Source organism: Lichenostomus cassidix, chromosome 27 (assembly GCF_008360975.1).
Source record: "Lichenostomus cassidix isolate B80296 chromosome 27, HeHo_3.0, whole genome shotgun sequence".
In the NCBI taxonomy this organism is placed as follows: Eukaryota; Metazoa; Chordata; class Aves; order Passeriformes; family Meliphagidae; genus Lichenostomus; species Lichenostomus cassidix.
In genome coordinates this window covers 1,092,534-1,115,709 of record NC_139507.1, presented here as the reverse complement: position 1 = coordinate 1,115,709, position 23,176 = coordinate 1,092,534, and the positions used below count along the sequence as shown (strand labels likewise).

Here is a 23,176-nt window from a genome sequence, read left to right as displayed (position 1 = left end):
GCTGTCACCTCAGCTTAGGCTGATGTCGCTGCTCCTGCTCCTTGGAGAGGACATTAGGAATCCACAGTGAAATTCCCCTTTTTAAATACCTGCAGTAATGGCAGGACTTGGTTCCTTGACTTTAAAAATCATCTCCAACATGGGATCAGCTGCCTGCTGAGCAAGCTGGATCTGGGGCAAATCCCACAGTTGAGAAGCAGTTGATGGCAGACATTTGGATGTTGAGTGTTTGGATGTTGTTTTTATAGAGATGTTATCCTGATGTGACAATTATAGTGTTGTGCAAATGCGGAGAGCTGGGAATGTTCACCTGGAGAGGAGAAGCTCCAGGGAGACCTCAGAGCTCCTTCCAGTGCCTAAAGGGGCTCCAGGAGAGCTGGAGAGGGACTGGGGACAAGATGGAGGGACAGGACACAGGGAATGGCTTCCCACTGCTAAAGGGCAGGGATGGATGGGAGATTGGGAAGGAATTGTTTCCTGGGAAGGTGAGGAGGCCCTGGCACAAGGTGCCCAGAGAAGCTGTGGCTGCCCCTGGATCCCTGGCAGTGTCCAAGGCCAGTCTGGACAGAGCTTGGAGCAGCCTGGGATAGTGGGAGGTGTCCCTGCCCATGCAGGGGGTGGCACTGGATGAGCTTTAAAGTCACTTCCAACCATTCTGTGATTTTATGGCAGTGGGAATCAGCCTGGCAATGTGCATTTCCCCTGCAAACTTTGCATTTCTATAAGTAAGAATCTCTTTGTTTATGCACCTGTTTTTCATGCCAGCTTTGCCACAGGGAAGAGCATTTTTCACATGATCCAACATATTTTTTCAGCTATTTCTGCAAATCCAGACTTCTCATGGAGTGAGGCAAAGGAAAAGCAGAAATAGGTCAGGTATTTAAATAAGATGTAGTTGTCTCTCTTCACAGCAAGTTGCCTTTTTTCCTGCCTGTGTGAATTGTGCTAATGTAACAGGGAATAAAGAGAACAAAGGGAAGCAGAAGTGCCAGCGTTTTCATTCTGGGATTGCAGCTTCAGAGCCCTTTACTTTGCAGAAGTGATACTGAGACCACTCTGGAACATCTCAGCAAATGCTCCTGAAATAATAACCCCCAAATTGTCTGCTCAACCTCTCTTGAATACACAAAATCCACTTAAAATCCTGCCTGTCATTCTGCTGTCACATAAAAAATTGATTTCCCCGCTCTGAGCCTTGTCCTTGGTGCCTTGCAGTGTCGTGAATGCATAATATTAAGGAAACAGAGGGAAAGTTGGGTGCTCTCAGGAATCGTCTGGCTTGAAATGCAGAGAACAGGCTGCCCTTGGTCGTTTGAGATGGATTTGGATTTCTCAGCTCGGGTCTGTGTTCCAGGAGTGCCTGTGGCTGGTGCCACCCCCCTGCCAAGCCAGCTGTCACCTCAGCTTAGGCTGATGTAGCTGCTCCTGCTCCTTGGAGAGGACATTAGGAATCCACAGTGAAATTCCCCTTTTTAAATACCTGCAGTAATGGCAGGACTTGGTTCCTTGACTTTAAAATTTTGTGATGGAAGGAAAATCCTTGTTACCAAACCCTCCCCAGCCTTTGTTCTCCCCAGGCTTTGTGTCTTCAATCGTGGCTCACCCCGGGGCTCCCAAGCAGAGCAGGGATGATTCCATCATGCCTGAAATGTGGTTAGACTCCAAGTGTGTCACTGGGGTGCTGTAATGCTGATCCAGGGGTGATGTCAGTGCTGCTTCCAGCTGGCCTTTCCCTCATGGACAGTTGTACCTGGTGGAGGAAGTAACTTTTCCCTTCATTATAGAACCAGTGACTGCTGCAGTCCAACCATTCTTCCTTCCTGCCCTTCCTGAAATCCCTTCCTCCTTAATCCATCCACCTCATCATTCCCTGCTGCAGTTACTGCTCCTCTTTTCCACCATGGAATTCTCCTTAATGCCCCCAGCCATGCCCATCCCTTGTGCTGAGAAAGAGGCCAGATTTCCTCAGGACTGTTTACAAACCAGCACTGTTTGGTGTAGATGAGGTGAATCAGCCCCCAACATCCTGGAAACAGCTGAACCTGTGCAAACATCATCCCTAAAACACCATCCCAGGAGCACATGGCATCAGCCAAAGCCCAGGGCTCTGAGTCACTCCAGGATTTGGGTTCTTGTTCCTGAGACCTCAGGCTCTGCTCAGGGATTTTTCAGTAGCACCAATCTCAGTCCAAGCTTCTCCTTAGCTTTTTTCTGACCTTCTCACGTGTTTAACCTGCTTTTTAAGCCCTCCATATTTGCTGTGTCTCTCAGGCTCCCCCAAAGGGCCCTGGGTGTGCTCTTGCCCCGGGGATCAAAGGGGAGCAGCAGCAGGTTCAGAGCTAAACCCTGGCTGTGCTGATGGAGCCATGAGAGGTCTGTGCCCTGAGTCACCCTGGCTGTGCTGCTTCCCCTTCCCGTCTGTCACCCTCAGCCTGACCCTTCCCTGCCCTGTTCCTGTGTTTGTCGCTGCCTTTGCTGTGCCAGGACAGTGTGTTTGAAGGGAGCACGGAGCTCCCTGCAGCATCCCTGCTGCCACCTCCTTCCCATCAAACAGCTCCCAGGAGGGACAGCAGAAATCCCAGGGGTGGAATAATTGTCCCAGCAATTCTCCTTGTGGCCGCGGAGAGGGCAGTTTTAAAGAGGAGGGACCTCGGCGAGGCTCCTCAACATCAGGTTAAAAGCCTGTCATTAATTGAAGGATGATTCAGCTTTCTCAGCTAAAATGTCACCGTGTGGATGCTGGGAGAGGAGGAGGAGGAGTCGCTGCCTTCCTCGCTGGCACCGAGCCACGAGCACCCCCTCCCTCTGCGCTCCCAAAAATCCATGGGTTAACAGGCAGGAACGAGCTGAGGGTCGCGGGCAGGATAGCCGTAAATCCCTGGGGAAGATGCTCGTGTGTGTCACTGTTTGCCCGTGGAAGTGTGACCCTTGATCGGGGACGGCGTGACCAAACCCCTGCTGCTGACGGGGAGGGGATGCAGGGACGGAGCTGCTCTCTGGAAAAAAAGCTGCAGCAGGGCTCAGCACAACGGCGGCTCTCTTTTCGTGGCGTTTCTGTGTCCCCTGAAGCTTTAGCTAATTCCTCTCTTTCTCCATTAGAAAAGGAGAAAAATCTGGGTTTTCAGATCAGCTCTGGAAATAGAGGCAGAGCCCAGCGCAGCTGTTCCAGGTCAGCGGAGGGGAGATGTGTCCCGTGCTGACAGAGCAAGGTTATCCCGGCGGCCAGAGGTGCCTCCTGGTCGGAATGTGCCCTCGGGGCCGGATTAGCTCAGCACTGCTGCTGGACACGGCGGGCCAGGGGGCCAGGGAGCCGCTGGCAATGGGACATGATGTCACCGCGTCCTGCACTAAGTAGGTCACGGTGACACCCGCCCGAAAGCGGCCGCGCCAGCGCTCTGCCACTGCAGGGGGGGCGCCAGGGCCACCCCCAGGGGACGTGAAAAAGCCCTCCGAGAGGGATGTTGGTGCAGGACTGCGCTTCTCCGGGGGTTATCCGGGTGCAGGGAGCAGCGGTCGGCAGTGAATGAAGCCATCCCGCTGCTCTGCAGCAGCCCCGCTTGGCTGGCAGCGATGAGGCATCAGATGGGATGAGGGAATATCCAGGTTGCTATGGCGACTGGGAGCTGCGGCGCTGAGAGCAGCCGCTCTCCATCATCCCTCCAGCACCCCTGCATCACCCATCGCCCCCTGTCACCCCCCGTGCCCATCGCCCCCCGTGTCCAGCACACACAGCCGCTGGACACTGCCCGTGCCCCTCACCCTGCATGTTCCCCGGGATGGCAGAGCCCTCCCAGCACTCTCCCAGCTCTGGCTTTAATGAGCTCAGCAGGGATGTGCATGGAATAGAACGGGGCTGAGCTGTTTGCCTCAGCTCTGCAGGGGAGCATGGCCAGGGGACAGCGAGCACTGTCACCCCCACAGTCACCCCGGGAGGGGTCACTGAGCTAGAGCGTTCAGAGCCGTGGGTGGGATGTGACAGCCCTGCTTCCCATCCCCTCTGCCTGGGGACAGCCCTGGTGCTGCTGTCCCTGTGGCTTCCAGCCCCTGGAGCCAGGCAAGCCGAGCTGCTGGCTTCACCAGAGCAAATTGTCCTCCCTCTTAGCCGAGCTGCTTCCCAGCAGTTTCACTGGCACAGGTCGATCCCAAGGAATAATAAGAAAAAAAAAAACAAAGGAGAGAATTTCAAAAGTGTCCATGCTTTTTGTTTCCTGTCATGATTTTGGGTGATCTCTGGGAAGCTCGGTGGCAACTTCTGCCTTGTTGTGGCTTCAGACCTTTGCCAGGCTCTAAAAATATCTGTTTAATTCACAGCGCTGCAGTGGGAAAAGAGAGCTGCTCATCCCTGGGGATGGCTGGAGGTTTTCTCTGTACCAAAGCGAGAGCAGAGCTTCTCTGTGCCATCGTTTTCCAGCATAAGGCACCCATCAGCTGTTCCAATCACTGCTTGCTACTCCAAAATTGTTGTCCCTTGTAAATTTGAGTGGAAAAGAGCTGAATAATCACATGCCTTTGTGCTCTTCATCAGCCCCCTGCACCTCACAGTCCTGCAGATGTCGAACAAACACATCCCAGATGCCTGAAAGGATTCCCTTTGAAGTATTTTGGGGGGGTGTGAATTTCTACCTTCCTTAAACTTCAGAAATTGAGCTGGCAGGATTTGATCAGCAGCTGCTGAACAGGCTGGGAGCATCCTTTGAGGGGGGACTTTGCATATACACCCCAGTGAATGTGGGGCTGGTGAATTCATCCCCCTGGCTCAGCCATGGCAAAGACGAGCACTGGGGAGAGAATATAAGGAAAATATAAGGAAAGACTTTTTCTGTTTCTCAGCTTGCCCAGAAATGGAGTCCATGATGTCCCAAACAGGAGGCAGCTCTGCACTCATCTTCCTAAGTGGTCTTATTTTATTTATGTGCTGGTGCATTTCTAATGCTGGGCTCTTGGCATCGCCCCCATGTGCTGCTTTCCTCTGCTCCAGCCAAGGACTGGGAATCATATTTTTGCCATGGTGGTTTTTATAAAATATGTAACACTCCAGCATCTTGCGGCCACGGTAGAGCCGGATGAGCTCTGACTCCCCAAAGCTTTGCCAGGCTCAGAATAGCTCTGAAATGTGACTTAATTGGAGGCTGCAGAAGAAGCTGCAGTTTATCCCTGGTGCTGTTGGTGCTGAGAGCAGGGTGGGGTTGAGGAGATGAAGGGAGCAGCACGTGGTGCTGGGCTGTGATGTGTCCCCATCATTGTCCCTGCTGTGACACTGAGTGTCACAGACCCCATGTGCCTCATCCCAACTCGCCCCACCCTTTTCCTTCCCTTAAAAAATTCCAATTTCATTGAATTCTGAGTGAATTTAATTCACAGGATCATGGAACAGTTTGGGTTGGAAAGGACCTTAAAAGTCATCTAGTCCAACCCCCATTCCTGTGGTAGCACAGGGATCAGGCAAGGAGCACTGTGTGGATTTTGGAATTCCCTGCAGGGTGGCATGTGGCAGATCAGGGGTCTCTGCCAGGATGTTCCATCCATCATCCATCAGCCCTGGCTGCCATGGGGGCTGGGAGCTGCCTCCACCTCAGAAGATTGGAAATTTTTCATTTTGCCTGCTGGAGGAAATGAAATATTTAACACACTGTCGGTGTTATTTCTTTTCTTTCTATTTTTTTAAAGCTGCCTCATTACTGCAAGTTCCCAGGAAATGCCCTGTTAAGTGAGCCTGTGTTTTCCCTCCACAAAACCCCTGCCCAGCTCTAGTGAGCACTTGTGAGGGATAAATGACTTCAGGTACTGGATGCTGATGGCACAAGGAGAGGGAAAAACCTGGAGCTTCCCTGTTTGAATCCTGTAGATGAATTCCCAGCCTCCTATACAAGCAGAATTAGGGGAGCAGCAGTAGCAGGAGCCCAGAGCCTCCTGTGCTGGGATGGACAGGGAGGGAGAATTTAATGGAATCATGGAATGGTTTGGGTTGGGAGGGACTTCTTTAAAGACGTCTCACCTTGGGCAGGGACACCTTCCACTAAAGCAGGCTGCTCCAAGGCCTGTCCAGCCTGGCCCTGGATCAGTGAACAGTCCCAGAGTGTAACGAGCTCCAGGCCTGGTTTGTAGCTCAGCTCCTGTGCCTCCCTGCCAGCCCAAATCCCAGCAGCTCCAGCTCGGGGCCAGCACTGGTGTCAGGGCTGGAGGGTTCAGGCAGGGAGGGCTGCCCTGGCTCAGCAGGAGGATGGAGCTTGATGGGTTTGTGACTCTTCTCTTGGGTGTCATAGGGGACAGAACAGTGAATTCCCTTCGGAATTCCACTCATCTCCCGGGCTGCAGGGAGGGGACATTGGGACACACCACACACTGTGCTTGTGATGTCTCAAACCACTTGTGGGGCTTTCCCACCATAAAATACTGCTTTGGGGTGCAGCCCCATAGCTGGGAGCTGCCCCACTGACCTGCCCTTGGGCTGTTGGGTGCTTTACAGCAACCTGGCTGTTGGTCTGAGCTCCCAAAGCAGGAGAGCAGCCCTGGGAAGGGGAGGGCAGGAGCAGCCCCATCCCCATCCCCCTGGATCCTCTGCCCAGCAGCACCTGAACCAAAGGGCTTTGCTGGTGGAGACAGAAATGTTTCCCAGCTCACTGTCATTGCCAGCTCTCCCTGGCTCCTGAGGAGGGATGCACAGATCCTAAATCAGGTCCTAAATCAGCCAGGAAGGAAGTGCAGCTCACTGGCTGCTCCGGGACCTCCCGACCTCGGGATCAATGGGAATAAATGCATTTTAAGAATGAGAGAGCCAAATATTTAATGGACTGGGTTTGCATCTCAGCCAGAGGGGAAGGAATCCACCTGGATGTGCTGCAGACACATCATGGAAAAGGCCCAGCAGTGTTGTGGCAGCTGCTGTCGTCTCGGGAAAGTGGCTTTTATGGCTCAGACACCACTCGAAGGGACCATCTCAGTGCAGCTGGCTTGGCTCTGCCTTGCCCTGTGCCATGGGACATGTGTGACACTTTGCACTGGGAAGAGACACATATGAACAATTCTTGTTGCTCATTAAAAGGGCAAAAACAGCGTTGTTGTCACAGCTCAGCAGCTCAATGATGATGAAATTTGTGGTACTGAGCAGTTCCCAAAACCAGGCTGTGGTTTGCTCTGGTAGCTCAGTGTGAGCTGCACAGACAACACGTGGGCAAGGCTGAGCCAAAAGGGCTTGAAAGCCTCCTCTTAGGTGGAGGGGTTGAGTCCTGAGGTTGCAGCTTGCAGCCTGCTGCTTCTCCTGCACATTAACAAATTCTTTTGAAAAGCCACTTCTCTCAGCCTCCAAGGTGATTTGCCTGAGCACACTACGAGGCACAAAACTGTGGTACAAATACACTGTAAATGTTTGCTGGTTTGGAAGGTGGAAACCAGCTAGATGGAAACCACTTGAGACACAACTCAGTGTCTCAAGTGTCACTTGACGGCAGATAATTGTGAAAAATCACCTGGTGAGGAAGGACCTGGCAGTCATGTTCAGCTCAGTGACCTTTCTCAGCATCAAACTGCCTGCAGCACTTGGACTGACCTTTGACTATGGAAATTCTCCTTTTGATCCTGACTTGAGATCTCCTTGATTTGTGTCTGACTTTCTTGGTAGTCTCTTTTCCATGGCTTTGATCCGTCTTAATGTCTGATCTCCGCCAAGGCCACCTGGCTCCGAGGAGCTCGACAAGCCCAGAGCTCCGAAAAGCCAGTGACGCTCGGAGGAAAACATCCTGTGAGCTCTGAGAGGCTTTCACAAGGCAGGTTTTGCAAACCTCTTGTGGTTTCAGATGTTTTTGTCTCCCTCATGGCAGGTGTGAGTCACAGACTGCCCGTGTGTGTGAGTGAGTGTGAGTGTGTGCATCCCCTGCCCCATCCGGAGTGGAGAAATCTGAGATCTGCCCCCAAAAAAGGCTCCTGGTCCATCTTCTCCCCTTCTCAGGAAGCCATGGGATGGAGGGAGCTGCCCAGTCTGGCTTTGGGGCTGCATGGGAAAGGGGGGGCTGGATGGAGGGGAGTTCTCAGTGCAGCCCAGCAGCTGCTTCAAGAATGAAAAGAGGATGGTAAATAATTTCTGGATTACACAGGACAGTAAATCCTTGCTTTTAACCTTTTAGAAGAGCCAGGCTGTTCTAACAAGAGCTGGATGGGGAAAGGTCTTTCCTCCCTCTGATGGCAGAGCAGAGAAGGATGGAGAGAGCCGAGGAGTCACAGGGGTGATGCTGTCAAAAGATCTGAGTCTTACTTGGGGAAATTTATGCTCTGAGAGTGTAAATCTCTGCTGGCAGTGGGACCTGGTGCTTTGGAGCTGCCACACTTGAGATGTGACTGCCCTGGGAGAGGCAGCAGCAGAGCTGGAGCCACAGCTCTGGGGTCTCTCCCTGGAATGAAATATCTGCCTGGGATTATTTCCATGTGATGCCCTTTTGTCCTGGCTCTCCAGGGACAGTAGCTTTTGGGATTCTTGTGGTCACAAGTCATGGGATGAAGAGTGTCAGTCCTTCCCAGAGAGCTGCTCTCCCACTGGGTGCTACAAGAGGCACACAGGATGCACCTGAGGTTTCAGTGCAGGTGTTGCTCCTGTGCACGTGGGAATCCAGCTATTCCTATTTTTCTCCACTGAAGGTGTTGTGAGGTTCATTTTCTCAGTGAGGTCTGTAAGTTTTCCTTTGAGCTCAAGCTCCCCCTGTATCATTGTCCTGCAAGCTGCAGAAACCCACAAGTGGTTGGACAAGATATACCTCGATCCCTGCCCTGCCTGGGCTCTAAACCCTGCTGAGACAACACTTATCTGGCCCCAAATGCCCCTTGTTGGAGCTCAGATATGTCCTTGTTTATTATCCATCCTATATCTGCTGTCTTTAGACCCTGCTCAAAAAACTCCACCAGTGAGGCCCTGGCTCATGGTGTCAGAGAAGCTGTGGCTGCCCCTGGATCCCTGGAAGTGTCCAAGGCCAGGTTGGACAGGGCTTGGAGCAGCCTGGGACAGTGGAAGGTGTCCCTGGCCATGGCAGGGGTGGCACTGGATATGGTTGAAACTGGATGGTCTTGAAGGTCCCTTCCAACCCAAAGCATTCCATGACTCTATGACCCCCTGATTGTCACCTCTGCCACCACAGCCTGGAGTCCTCCCCAGCAGTGACACCACACATAGCCTGGAAAGCTGATTTAACCCTCCCTGGAATTTTCAGTCTCCCTGTTTGTCTCCTTGGCTCTTGTTAGGAAGCTGAGCCTTGAAAACTGCCTTTTTTTAGACCTCTTGAGTTTCTCTCTCCCTGCTTCCTGTGTATTTTCTTCATGCAGAATATAGCTGCTGCTTTTTTGGGCTCTTTTCTGCAGTCTCCCTTCATCTGGGAGCCTTTTTAATGTTTTTTTCATGGCTGAACCCTCTCAAAGGCTGCAGCCGGGATCCAGATGAGGCTGCAGCACTGACTTACATAAGGTGTTACCATTTTTGGGGTATTCTCCATCCTGCCCCTGATGATCCTCACATCTTGTTTGCAGCTGAGGGCTTTCTTGGAGTCACAGAATCACAGAATATCCTGAGCTGGAAGCCAGGCAGGTAGCCCACAGTGCTCCTGCCTTTCCAGACAAAGGCCTTGCTCTGAGGTCTGGGAAGGTTTGATGGTTTAAAGCAATCCCCTCTGGAATCCATCCCAGTGGGTTCATTGCTGCTGAGCCCTCATTTCACACTTGGTTGCACACTTGGTTGAAATCCCTCTGGTTTGTTGTCATGAAAATCAGGCAATTACTGTGCTGGCTTTGCCATCTCTGTCCAAATCCTGCTTCTGAAAAGAGCTCATTTCCCACTCTGTGATGGCATTGGCTGCATCTCTGAGGCAGCAGCTCCTTTAAAGATCCTGGGAAATGTGCACAAACCTCTGTTCTATCAGAGCCCTGTCAGGGATGGGGCTGCAGCTCTGGAGCTCCCCATCCCTGGTTGGTGCTGCTCTCCCTGGGATGTTCCCAGCTCCCCATCCCTGGTTGGTGCTGCTGGCCCAGGTCACAGGATGTTCCCAGCTCCCCATCCCACTCTGCTCCCAGATGGAGCTCACAGCTACCACTGGAGAATATCTCATCTCTGAGTCTTTGCTGTTTTCATGCTCATTACAGCTCCTTGCAGGGCATTCCAGGTCATCTGGGCTTGTTCTTGAGCATGGAATCATGGAATGGTTGGCTTGGATTTAAAGCTCCCCCAGTGCCACCCCTGCCATGGGCAGGGACACCTCCCATTATCCCAGGCTGCTCCAAGCCCCATCCAGCCTGGCATCTCCCGTGTTTAACATTTATTTAACAACACATTTATTGAACTTCCCACCCTTACACCACTTGTCATCACCAAAACTCCCTCTGATCTTCCTGCTCTCCTCCCCTTCCCCATTTCTTTCCCACCACGTGGTGGTGCCAGGGATGTTTCTGTGCTGTGTGCAGCTCTGACAGATGTCTGTGACCATTTCTGCGCCACTTGCCTTGCGTTTCCCCCGAGGTCCTGGATTAAATGCTCAGTCAAAACTCTCATATTTCATGGGCCAGTGATCTGCTTCCACTTGGAGTCCTCCCTTCTCCGCTGCTTTCCCTTTTGCCAGCATTCCCCCAGTGCCTGCTCAGCCCCTCCATGTCTCTGGGGCTGCTCTGGCTGTGGGATGTCTCCCCACACAGACCCTGCTCACGTGGGGCTCCCACTGGAGCTTTTCACTGCTCCCATGAGCCTGGAGAGCAAGGGGAGCTAGAGGAGGCATTGAGGGTGCTGAGGTGGGCTGGGGTAGATGGAGGAAGAGAATTGCCCCAGTCCTGCAGGGTTCACTGAGCCAGGAAAGGCAAAGAGCAGCCCCAGCTTGGGATCAGCAGCTGTGGCTGGTGCTGCTGTGATGCTAGGGGGGGATCTTTCCATCCCAAAATATTCCCTGCATTGTGTGAAGAGCTGTGTTTGCAGAAAGCACCAGCACCTTGGTGTTTAATATATACAGAAATTATCCTGTGGGTCATTAGTTACAGACGTTCCCATGTGGTTCCCTGGCAGGGTGGGAGCAGTGCTGGGGTAGATCCTGACTCCCCCACAAAAGCTCTTTCCTGTTCCATGTTGCTCAGATGCTGGGGCTGGGCTTCCTTCCCTGGCAGTGCTCACCCAGCGCTCACATCTCGCTGTCACTTCTGATGGAATCATTGCTCATGATAAGTGGGATTATTTCCCAGGAGAAGCCCAGCAGCAGCATCTGTCACTTTGTCCTGATGGACTTGACTCCCAGCGGGGTTTGGTTACACCAGGACTTGTGAGGAGCCAGAGCTGCCATGGGCCAGGGCTGGGCTCAGCCAGAGCATTCCCTGGTGCCCACAAGAAATCATGGAATGGTTTAGGTGGGAAGGACCTCAAAGTCATCCATTCCCACCCCCTGCCATGGACAGGGACAGGGACACCTCCCACTGTCCCAGGCTGCTCCAAGCCCTGTCCAACCTGGCCTTGGACACTTCCAGTGATGGGAATGGCATCTCTGGGCACCCTGTGCCAGAGTTTCCCCATTCTCACAGGGAACAATTCCTTCCCAGTATCCAATCTATCCCTCCTGCCTGGCAGTTTGAAGCATTCCCCCTTGTCCTGTCACTTCAGGCCTATGCCCAAAGTCCCCAAAAAGTGGTCAGAGGCAGATCTATGCCATGAAAACTCCTTTTCCAACCCAAGTTTGATTGGAAGTGGGACTAGTGTCTCCCTTTATTGCCATCGGGGTGTTGCTGAGCATCACTGATCCGCAAAGGGAATTTTTGTTGTGTGTTGCCCTTGTCAATGAAAGACTTTATTAACCTCTAGAACTCTTCTGGTCCATCTCCATCTCAGCCCCTTCCTCTGGGATCTAAATTCAGCAGGAGCTTGGGGCAGCAGCTCCCCAGCAGAGCCGTCTGTAGCAGTGAGGTTGGGAAGGTCTCAGTCCGTTTTCCCAGCTGGTGCAGCAGCTGTTTCCTCCCTTGGGGTCCATAAACAGACCTGGGGACCCCAGGGCAGCTGGCAGCTGCCACCCTCTGCCACTGCTGCTCCAGGAGTGAGGCTGCTCTGCCCTCTGGGCTGGAAACCACATGGGAATTTCCTCCCCCCTTGCTGGCCTCAGACCAAGCACCAGAGCAGTGGCCAAGAGTCCTGAGGTGCCAGCAGGTCCAGCTGCTCCTGGCACTGGTGGCAGAGTTGGTGTTGTGGTGCCCAGCAGGGACACTGAGGAGGGGTTTGTCATCCCTGAGCACTTGCAGATCCCTGGGGATTGCTCTCTCCAGGAGCTGTCCTGCTCCCCAGCAAAGGCTTTGAGGCTGAAACCTCACATGGAAAAAAGCAACATATGATGAGTCAAGGAGCAAGGTGGGCTCTGGGAGTGAAGCCCTAATTTAATGGAATTGCCAGACATAGCAAACATCAGAGCATCTTCTCTGGATCCCTCCTTCCCAGGGTTGTGTTGGCTTCACACAGACCTGCGTTGAGTTGATTCTCCTCATCCCAGCAGGAGCTGGAACAACTCCAGCCTCCTGCAGGTCCCACAGCCACAGGGCATCCAGGACCTTCAGATTCCCAGGCCTGGGTCCTGCTTGGGGTCAAAATTCAGGTTATTGGTATGCCTCTCCCAGATCCTCTGCCTTGTCACCCAGAACTTGCTGTGGGAGAGAAAGGAAAGCCCTTCATCCTTATCCCTGTTAGGGACACTTGATGCTAAAGCTCTTCCCAGGCATGTGGGGACAGAGATCTCCGAGAAGCTGCTCTGCGTGTGCAGCTCATTGCGCTAAGACACAACAAAAATAGTGCCCTAAGCTGGGATTGCAGCCTCAGCTCACCCAGGCAGCAGTAAATAACATTAAATACCTGAGACAACACAAGGGTTTTGTGTGCTGAGCCCTGCCAGCTCCTCCAACCAACCAACCAACCAACCAACCAACCAACCAACCAACTTTTACAGAAATGGTGAAAATCGGAATTATTTGGAAGCTGCATAAAAATGCAGCTTAAGGGATGTGACACGACTTGAACAGTCTGTTAATGGAAATGGAGGAAAAACTGCCCAAAGGACTTGGGCTGTGGCAGGGGAAATGCTGAAATGGCTCAGGCAAGGCAGGACCTGGGGTCCACAAGCCAAACACAGGGATTGGGACCCCAGCACACCCCAGAGAGACAGCAGAGTCAATGTCAACTAGTCTAAACCGCTCAGTATTATACCAAAAATGCTGGAAATTTGGGAATTTGAGGTGTGGGTGCAGTCACAGGAGAGAATTCCCGAAGGCCAAGTCCCCGGATAGCTCTTCCCATTGCTGGTGGCTCATGGGGTTGGATCTGCTGCAGATGTTTCCCCTCCTGATCTCCTCTCTTGGGGATCTCCTGGGGATCTTGTCTGCTCCCAAGGGATTGTGGTTGGAGCTGGTGCACCAAACTTGGCCTCAGCTCCATCCCAGCCCCTGGAGCAGCTACAGCCATCAGTGGGGGCTGTGGCAGTGCTGGGTTCTTCACTTTATTGGTGAGAAGGGCTATCCAGCCCTGGCACAGCTGCCTGGAGCAGTGGGGGAGGGATTTAAAGCCATGTGGATGTGGCATTTGGGGACATGGGTCAGTGGTGCCCTTGGCAGTGCTGGGGCAGTGGTTGGACTTGATGATCTCAGAAGGCTTTTCCAAACGAAACAATTCTGTGATTTATGATTTCTCTGCTTATGGCACAAAGAACATTATTTGGGATTTAGAGCAGGGGCCTTTATGGCCTGTAGCAAAGTGGGACATCCTTGCCAGGCATCCCTGTCCCTGCCTCAGTCAGAGTAGGGGTGGACAGGCCTTGGCCCTGCTGTCCTCATGTCCCCATTGACAGTGACCAAACAGCCAAGGACAAACCCACGTGGGTGGCAGAAAGTCCTGATTCACTCATGGGAATCATTTTTAGTGCCAAAACTGGGTAAAGGGGTTCAAAAGCTGCAGGGACACAGCTTTGTCCCAGCCATGCCCAGCAGCCAGCTCAGTCTGTCTGGAGATGGAATTGGGAGCAGCCACCACCCCAAGTGGGATTCCTTCAGTTTTCCAGGCTGTATTTTGGTCCCAAGCTCAGGGGATGTCACTGTCACTGCTGGGACACAGCTGGGAGGGGTCACTGTGGGGTCATTCTGTGGGCAGTGGCCAAGCTCTGACCTGTCCTGTGCTCTGCCCATGGAGCTGTGTCCTCCCAGCAGCACCAATCCCGATCCCAGAATCCCTGAGGGAGAGGCTTCACAAGCAGCAGCCCAAAGCCAGGCTCAAAGCTCAGGCCTGGCTTAACACAAAGTACTGGGATGGCTGCAGGATGTGCCTGACAAAAAACCCTCTCCCAGCCATGGCCCCCCATCCCCATCCCATCCATCCATCCATCCATCCATCCATCCATCCATCCATCCATCCATCCCTCCACCCCATCCCATCCCATCCCATCCCATCCCATCCCATCCCATCCCATCCCATCCCATCCCATCCCATCCCATCCCTCCTGACTGCTGTCCCTTTCCCGGCAGGGAGAAGCGCTCTCTGCACGTCAGTGTCACCAACCCGGTGCAGTGCAGTCTGCACGGCAGGAAATGCACTGTCTCTGTGGAGACCAAGATTAACCAATCCCAACCGGATTTCACCAAGCACCGCTCCGGCTTTGTCCTCTGTGTCCCCGGCAATTAACGGCTCCTCCCCTCGGCCCGGGGCTGGGCTCGCCCTCCCCGCACCTGCAACTCGCCGGGATTCATCGGGAGATGCTCAACTGAGACCTGTCCCGTGCCTAAAGCAGCCTCTGAAGCTCAAGGTTTGGAAAACTCAAATTCCGGGCGTTTGGAAAAGCCAAATTCACATGGAATGAGGGCTTAAAATAGGCGGTGACCTGTTCTCCATCTTACAAACCAGGCTGGAACATCAGGAAAGTGCTTCCTTTGGAATTAGTCCAAAAAAAAAAAAATGGTACTTCTACCCTTTCCTCCCTTTCCCACATTGATTCCTGACCCCCTGTCCAATTTTCCCTTCCATGTCTGTTTCCCATGTGTCACTTTTTGCGATATGATGCAGCCTCCTCCAGAGGAGGAGGAACCAAAGATACCCGGCTCAGGGAGTCAGGTTCTGCAGGGCCAAATCCCCATGGAACCAGAGCCAGTTTGGGAAGGAAGGGTGGCTTCCCCCGCCGGGACACACTCCGCACTCCTCCAGCCCCGACAAGGCACACGGGGCTGGGATGGGACATGGAGACACCTCCAGACTCGCTGCTTTCCCTCGGGAATTCATCAACCCACCGAGGCACCTTGGCTGGAGAGGGGAGCTCCCAGTGCAGGGCCTTGTTCATTAATCCTGCATTGCTTTTGCCTTAATTACCCCTCCAAGGGCCTCAATCCAGTGGGTTCCCATTGGGACCACGTGGCCTTGCTGAATTTTTAGGTGATCCATGTGGCTTTGTGTCTGTGCCAGCGTTGGGGGTCAGGGAGGGCTGAAGGGACCCATGGCAGGAGGTGAGCCCAGGAACAGGGGGTGCTTTGTGGGACTGAGGCTCCCTGGCTTTGCACTATCCAACACTAATTCCAGGCACAGCCTCAGCTGCCAGCACCCAGGCTCCTGCCTCCAGAGAATTTTCTTGGCTCTTCCCAGCAGTGGGCTGTGGGTGTTGGGGTGCTGGGCATCACCTCAGCTCGTCCTGCCCAGCCCAGATAACCCTGAGCTCAGTGTGGATGGAGGGACATGGATTCTCCCCAGTGGTTTATTCCCACTGTACCAGGCTGTACTGTGGTTTGTGAGCAGCCCAGGCTGTTGGGATTGTCCTGGCACTGCTGGTCAGGTCAGGATTCCCAGCCCTGGAGATGAGGGGCTGTGTGGTGACCCCACGTCGGGGTCCCAGCCCAGCCGGCAAATGGGGAGCACTTGTTTGATGGAGCATTTTGGGCATTGGAAAGCCTGGAAGAGGCTCCTCACTAACAAAAGGTTTCCTAAAGCCATGCCATGGACACGGCACAGGGACAGGTGGCTGCAGCTTTGGTACTGCACTGCCACCCCCGAGATCAGGGGGGACACCAGTGTCCCCCAGCTCTGCCTGGGACAGCTCGTGCTTCCCGGGAAGGCTCTGCGCCGGAGATCTCCCATTCCCATGGTGCCTGGCCTTGGCCCAGCCCCGGCAGCATCCCAGCCCCAGCAGCATCCCAGCCCCACATCCCATTACCCAGTGCCTCCTCCCAGTGTGCAGCTCTGGCATGTCCGGAGGGTCCTGTGCTGGGAGCTCTTCCAGACGCCACAACCCCAAGTCACCACCAGCGCTGGGGCTGGGAGGTGACACTGCAGCCCCGACCTCGCCACGCTGACACGACACCCCAGGACCACCACAGCCCCTCTATGGACCCTCCATGGACCCTCCTGCCTCCTCTCAGCCCACATCAGCTCCTCGGGAGGAGCGACTGACGCCAAAGCCATGGGACACCCCCACTCCTGCCGGGGACACTCCGCAGGGAAAATCCCCAGCGTTGCTGTGCCTTTGGATTTGCACTTCTCGCTTTCCACATCCTGGTGCAAACGTCCCCCATGGCACTAACCCCGGGCAGGTGGTGGCAGGGTGGGGATCAGCACTTTGTACACTTGTCCCTCCAAAGGAATGGTCGGATGGGATCGGGATGGACGGCAAGGAATTGGGAAATGTCTCCTAGCATGAGATGGCAATATTGTATGTGATGAGATGTGTCTTCTAAAATATATTATCTGTTCCTGCTCTGGTTTTATATATAAATATATATATAGATATATAAAATATATATATTCCTGGTTTTCCCATAAATTAACTATTTCTAAATTGAAACTTCAATTCTCAGCCGGGGGCGATAATGCAATGAACCCTTTTTTTTTTTTTTTATAAATCGCTGATACTTCATGTGTAAAAGAGCAGAAAAAAGCCTACTATAATGAAGCTGGGTTTTGTTTACATAATTCACTGTAATAAATAATAAAAAAAAAGCAATTAGTTGCATCCCACCATGGCACTGCCTGTTCCTGCGGCTCGGGGGTGATGATGCCCGGGGGGGATTGCTGTCCCAATATCCCAATATCCCGATTTTCCCCCTCCGGCTGCTGTCGGCCCCGCCGCTCCCCCACCAGGGGGTGACCCCGGCGCCGGTAACGCGATTAAAGCGGCGGCTGCGTTAAACCCTCCATCGTCAACACAAATCCCATTCCCAACGTCCGAGGGGTGGGAGCACAGAAAAGACTCGGCCACGAGCCGCTGCCGTGTAATGGATGGTCAGTGCATTTTTATTTAATCAGCACAGTACAAAAATAAATAAAAATAAGGGGAGGGGATTAAATTACAGGCACACTGAGCCCCATGACACAGTCGGTCGGGTTATAAACCACACATACTTACAAACACACTATACACATACATACAAAATGAGACAAATATAAATTAATAAGTAACAATACCCACCAATTTGGTCAACAAAGATCTACAGAAGAGATTGCACTAAAAAAACGTACGTACACATGTATCATTAGCAGGGTCCAATGTACAGCCATGAAGAGCTTCAAGTGAAAAATCAAAAATAAAAATAAATGGCACGTTATTTCTCCCTCTCGTTCGCCAGTTTAACGCCCGATGGACCAGAACTAAACTAGAACTGAGCACACGGAGAAAAAAAAATGATAAAACCCAAAAAGAAGGTCTCAGTCCCCAGGCCTGATACGGGAATACCGGCTCGAGACTGCGGTGTCGGGGTGGTGGCGGGTCTTTGTGCATGGGTGTAATTTTACAGCCATCTCTCGTTAAGGTTTTTCTTTTGATTATTATTTTTTTATGCGTTTTTTCCTTTTTTTTTTTTCCCGAAGACACAAAATGCTCCTGTTTGCATGCGCAATACCACTGGAAAAGCAACAATGACAGAAGAAAGAAGGGTTTTTTCTCTTTCCCCCCCGCAGGTTTGCAGTTCGTTGGGTTTGTTCTAGAAGAATTCATATAGCAGCATGTGGCGGCTCCCCTTGCTTGCACACTCAAGTAGATCCTTTACACAATACTCATGATCAGTGCACGATGGGAACAAGACATTTCACATTGATCTCATGAACAGTAGCGGTGATTCCCGTCACCCGGACCCGCTCGGGAATTCGAGTCTCTTCAAAGAAAATAAATAAAGGGGGGGATGAGGGAGGAAAGGGGGGGTGGGGGGGTCCCCGGGCCGTGCCCGCGTCTCTGTCCCGGTACTGCCGGTGAGTCCCGACCGGGCCGGTCCAGCCGCCTCCGCTGGAGCCTTTAGAGCAATTTTTTTTTCCTTTTTTTTCCCCCCCTACCTGGGCTCTGTCTCGGTGGTGCGGTGACCGGCCCCGCGGAGCCCCGCTCCGCTCCCGGGGGATATCGGCTGGGGGGATTCTTGTCCCCCCATCCAGGAATTGCTGGGATCAATCCGGTGGCGGAGCCGCAGCATCCCCGGGCCCGCAGCGTGGGGAGGGGGCGGCGGCTGGAAAGCGGCGGCGCGGGAGGGAACCGGGGGTCTGCGCTCCGGTCCGGCGGCGGCCGAACCCCCCGTGTCCCCCCGGGTGGGGGATGTCGGCGGCTCCCGCCCTTCCCCGCCGGGCAAATCCCCCCGGGATGAGGCTCCGGGCCGGGCGGGCGCGGCGTGTCCGGGGGGCGCGGGGGGCGAAGGGCGCTCACCGGTCGAGGCCGATGAGCAGCCGGCCCTTCTCCTCGGAGCCGCTCTCCTTCTTGAGGTCGGCGAAGACCTGGGTGAAATAGTGCGGGTCGGCGTTGACCTGCAGCATCTTGGGGCTCATGAGGTCGATGATGGAGAGGCAGCGGTCCCAGAAGGCCTCCTTACAGCTCTCCACCAGGAAGGGCTTCAGCGGGTAGGAGATCTCGTTGCCCATGTAGGAGTAGGACAGGTACAGGCAGGTGAGCAGCACTGCCTGCAGTTCGTGGTCGCTGGCCACCTCGGCCGAGATGACGTCCCGGCACAGCATGTAGAGGAAGACCACGTTGGCCGGCGTGATGAAGCCCTGGTCCTGCCAGCCCTGCAGCAGCAGCGAGCGGTCCACGGAGCGCAGCCAGAGCACGGGGTCGGTGGGCGAGAGGTGCTTCAGGCGATAGCAGCGGCGGCACAGGAACTCGCCGAGGCAGCGCAGCAGCTCGCTGGTGGACGCCTGCACCACGACCCGGCGCGGGGTGGCGGCGGCGGCGGCGGGCGCGGCCGGGGGCGCCTTCTGCGCCGAGGCGAGGGCGGCGGCGGCGGTGGCGGGGGGCGGCGGGGGGGCGAAGGTGGCGAGGTTGGCGCAGGAGAGCGACTTCTTCAGGTTCTCGTTGTTGAGGTGGGTCACGTTGCTCTGGTAGCCGCCGTTGGGCTGCACCTTCTTGGAGCTCTTCTTCTTGGCGGAGACGGCGGCGATGCGCTTCCAGGGCAACACCGAGATCAGCGAGTGCCGCTTCAGGCCCTTCTCCTTCGCGTTCTTGCTGTTCTGCACCGCCGTGTAGTGCCCCACCGTGGCCGCCCCCTCCTCGAACAGCGGGGCCTTCCGGTAGCTCGGCGACAGCGACAGCACCGTGCCCATGGCGCCGGCCGCCCGGCGGGCCCCCGCCGCCCGCCCCGGCCCCGGCCCCGGCCCCGGCCCCGGCCCGGCCCGGCCCGGCCGGCCCCGCTCTCGCTGCTCCGCCGCCGCCGCCGCCGCCGCTCAGCGCCGCGCCCGGACCCGCCCCGCGCCGCGCGCGCTCCCGCCGGCGCAGTGCGCGCGCCCGCCGCCCCCGCCGCCCCGCCCCGCGCCGCCACGTGCGCCCGCCGCGGCTGCAGAGGCCACGCCCCCGCGGTGAGCCGGGATAGCGGCGGCCACGCCCCCGCCGGGACAGCAGGCGGCACAAGCCCCGCCCCCTCCGTCTGTGGTCCGTGTTGGCCCCGCCCCATCCCGACAAGCTCCGCCCCCGGAGCGCAGACCCCGCCTCCCCGCCGTTCAGTGAATGACGGAGGCCCCGCCCCTCTCGCCCCTGGCTCCGCCCCCAGCGCTGCCCGGTTGGGGTCCCGGCGGTCGCAGCCCCCGCGGTGCCACCGAGTCCCGGGCAGGGCCGGGCAGGGCCGGGGGAGCTGCTGAGCCCCCGGGCAGGGTTCGGGCACGACACGGCGGGGAAAAGAATAAAAAGCTACGAAAATTGTTTTTTAAAAAATCCCAAAATTTAGATTTAAAAGTCTCCTCTCCCTGCAGCTCGGACCCCCAGCCCCGATTCGCACCCTGTGCCCGCGCCCCGCACTCGGAGCCCCGCACCCGCTCCTTCGCCGCCGCTCCCCCCGCCCGGCGGTGCCTCCCCAGCTCCGGGCCGAGGCCACCGCTCGCCCCGAGGGCACCGGGGCAGTGCGACGCCCGTACCGCGGTCTGAGGCCGGGCCGGGTTTGGGGAAACGCTCCAGCGCAGCTCCCGGACCCGCCGGGTCTCACGGCCCCGGCTGGAGCCGCCGCCCCGCCCAGCACGGCGCCCCTCGGCGATCCCATTCCCGCGGGGAGCGGCATCCCACTCGCAGAGGGACCGGAGCGGTGCTGGCTCCGGCGGGAGCTACCGGGCAGCAAAGCCCTGCCGGGCTCTGCGCGACCTGCAGCGACACTCAGAGGCCGCTCTGCCACCACCGGAGCGCCAGGCCCAGCTCGGACCGGAGCCATCCCCGGGGGGACCCTGCGGCCCAGGAGCTGCTGCCGGCAGCAGCAGGGAAAGGTCGGGCTCATCCCGGCCGTGCGCTAATTACCCAGATTAATTTATACTCATTTATACTCATTTCTGCCCTGCCCCAGAGCTGTGGCTACTGATCCCACTCCCACAGCATGGAAATCTCAGGAAACAAAAAACAAAACCACCAAAATCTCCCATGAGGACAGACCTATTCTGAAAACCTGCCTGTCCTTCAGAGCACAGAACCCCTTTGGGAGATGGGTCTTGGGGGGTGGTCAGGACTCTCTGCAGGACTCTCTCCCCCTCTCAAACGGCTTTGGAGGCTTTGCTGCATCATGGGGACAGTGACAGCCCAGCCTGGGCACTGCTGTCACCGAGTATTCCCTTTGTCCATTAGAACATCCCCTGTATCCAAGCAGCAGCAGTCTGCTTTTAGGCTCTGCCTTATGAAGTTTGAGCCAAAAGGGTTTAACAACAGCTTCTACCCTTCAAGGTTTTTTGGCCCTAATTAGAATACACTTGGAGGTGCCTCAGAAAGCCCTGATTTTCCAAAGGCAATTCCAAGGACTGATGTGTCACTAAACCTCCCTGATCCCACAAGGGCACCTGAGCTGGCGTCACCACAGTCCTGCTGCATCGTCCCTGCTCCTGGTCACATCCCCTCAGCCTGGAGCACAGGGGTCTGTCAGCCCCCCCATTGTCACCTGGGTGGTCAGGACCAATTCTGTCCCCACTGGGAGATGACAGCTGGAGCTGGACTTGATCCCCAGCAAGGACACACAGGACAGAAGTAGGGGAGTAGGGGAGATTTAGATGGGATATTGGGAAGGAATTCCTGGCTGGGAGGGTGGGGAGGCCCTGGCACGGGGTGCCCAGAGAAGCTGTGGCTGCCCCTGGATCCCTGGAAGTGTCCAAGGCCAGGTCAGACAGGGCTTGGAGCAGCCTGGGACAGTGGGAGGTGTCCCTGTCCATGCCAGGGGGTGGCACTGGATGGGCTTTTGGTTCTCTTCCAACACAATCTATCCTGGGATTCTGTGATTTCACCTCCATCTCCACCCCAGCTGCTGCCTGTGCCCATCCCTGCTCCATCCCTACTTCCATGAATTTCCCTTCATTTACCCACAATCAGCACTTAAATCAGCAAATCCTATCCACAGTGACAGCCCCAGGGAAAATGTCACTCCAGGGGCATCACAGTGAACTGGACAGCACTGTCTGGGAAATCACCTTTGGAGTTATTTATACTGGAAAAAAAGTACTATTAAAACCAGAAATGTACTTCCCTGCAGCCCAAGATGTAGGAGCAGAGTGAAATCCTTCACATTTTCCTGCCTCTGAGGGCAGGTTTCTTTCCTGCATCTGGTGTCCCAGGAGTTTCAGACATGAAAATTCAAGATATTTTATCAATGACACCCTAAACCTCCTCCCCAGCCTTCCAAGAAATCCAGGCCTGGCCTTGTGCAGTGTGAGACTCCACACAGGGCATTTTCAGGAAAGGCTGGAGAGGTGAGAGGCCACATGTAATCAATTTTTCACCATAATAATAGTGTTAATAACAAAAATAATTGTTATTACACATTCAGGAGCACTCAAAGTTCTTGTGCCAGGAACACATCACAGTCCATAAATCTTTTGTGATGCTGCTTCAAACATTCACATTTGGTGTCTCCAAAGTATCATCCCCAATGACACTTTGGTGAGGGGATCATCCCACCCTTCCCTAGGCAAAGGGAGAAGCTGCACCCAGCCCAGGATCTGCCCTGGTGGCTGAAGACAGGAGACAGAGGTTTTTGAAAAAAAAATTCTTTATTGGAACTCATCTGAACATCAGATATACCTGGTGTTGGTTAGCAAGAACCGTTTGTACATTTGATATTGATGGTGCCAGAAACCCAAACAGCGACTGACTGGAGGAGATGGAAATTAAGAATAATAAAATAAAATAAAAGGTCGGAGAGGTCAAAATGTGAACAGAAAGGGGAAAAATCAGCCAGTCTAAGAGTCAGCGTGAAGGCAAAATATTTCCTGATAAAACAGAATCCTTTTACAAAATATAAATTTTGTAAGAAAAACGTGGAGAAGGAAAATAGAGACAGAGGGGAAAGGAAAAATAAAGATGAGCAGGACAGAGATGCAGAAGCTTACACTGCCCAACTGGCATTAAAACTTACTGGAAACCTCACCAGAAAATGGAACATGCTGGAATACACCGTGCTCCGCCCCCCAGGACTCTGGGACTAAGGAGGAAGCTCCCAGCAGCTGCACTGGGCTGTTCCAGAGGGCCAGGCTGTCCCACCTCGGCTGGGGAACCAGAACTCAGCAGAGCACAGGTGGGCAGCAAAGGCTCCGCTGGGCACCTGCTCATCCTGCCAGCGCAGGGGGAGGGAGGAGACATCGGAAATCTAAGTCTATCTGCAAACAAGAGCATGCAAGTCAGGCTCCAGGGACACCTGTGCCAGGGCCGACAGCTCCAGCCCGCAGGAAAATCATCACGGAGCTGCTTTCCAGGGGGTCGGAGGCCTCGAGGATGGAAAAATAAACCAGCAGTCTGTA

General features: G+C 54.8%; 2 protein-coding genes across 2 annotated transcripts in view; one reads left to right on the top strand and one right to left on the bottom strand.

The window, feature by feature from the left end:
- The window catches only part of MYO1D (myosin ID), a 157,031-nt gene extending 140,065 nt beyond the window's left edge, over positions 1–16,966 (top strand). Inside the window, exon 22 of the mRNA XM_085083545.1 lies at positions 14,497–16,966. Coding sequence (XP_084939671.1) covers positions 14,497–14,653 — 157 coding nt within the window. The 3' untranslated portion in view covers positions 14,654–16,966. The remainder of the gene's footprint in view (positions 1–14,496) is intronic.
- Positions 16,967–17,214: 248 nt separating this feature from the next.
- On the bottom strand, positions 17,215–19,614 carry CDK5R1 (cyclin dependent kinase 5 regulatory subunit 1). The gene has a single exon (XM_085083546.1). It carries the CDS (start codon positions 19,523–19,525, stop codon positions 18,632–18,634), a length of 894 nt encoding a protein of 297 aa, XP_084939672.1. The 5' UTR covers positions 19,526–19,614; the 3' UTR covers positions 17,215–18,631.
- Positions 19,615–23,176: the final 3,562 nt, after the last annotated feature.

Bases quoted from the DNA above. Each gene is read 5' to 3' on its own strand.
- CDK5R1 (XM_085083546.1), bottom strand. From the start codon at position 19,525: ATGGGCACGGTGCTGTCGCTGTCGCCGAGCTACCGGAAGGCCCCGCTG.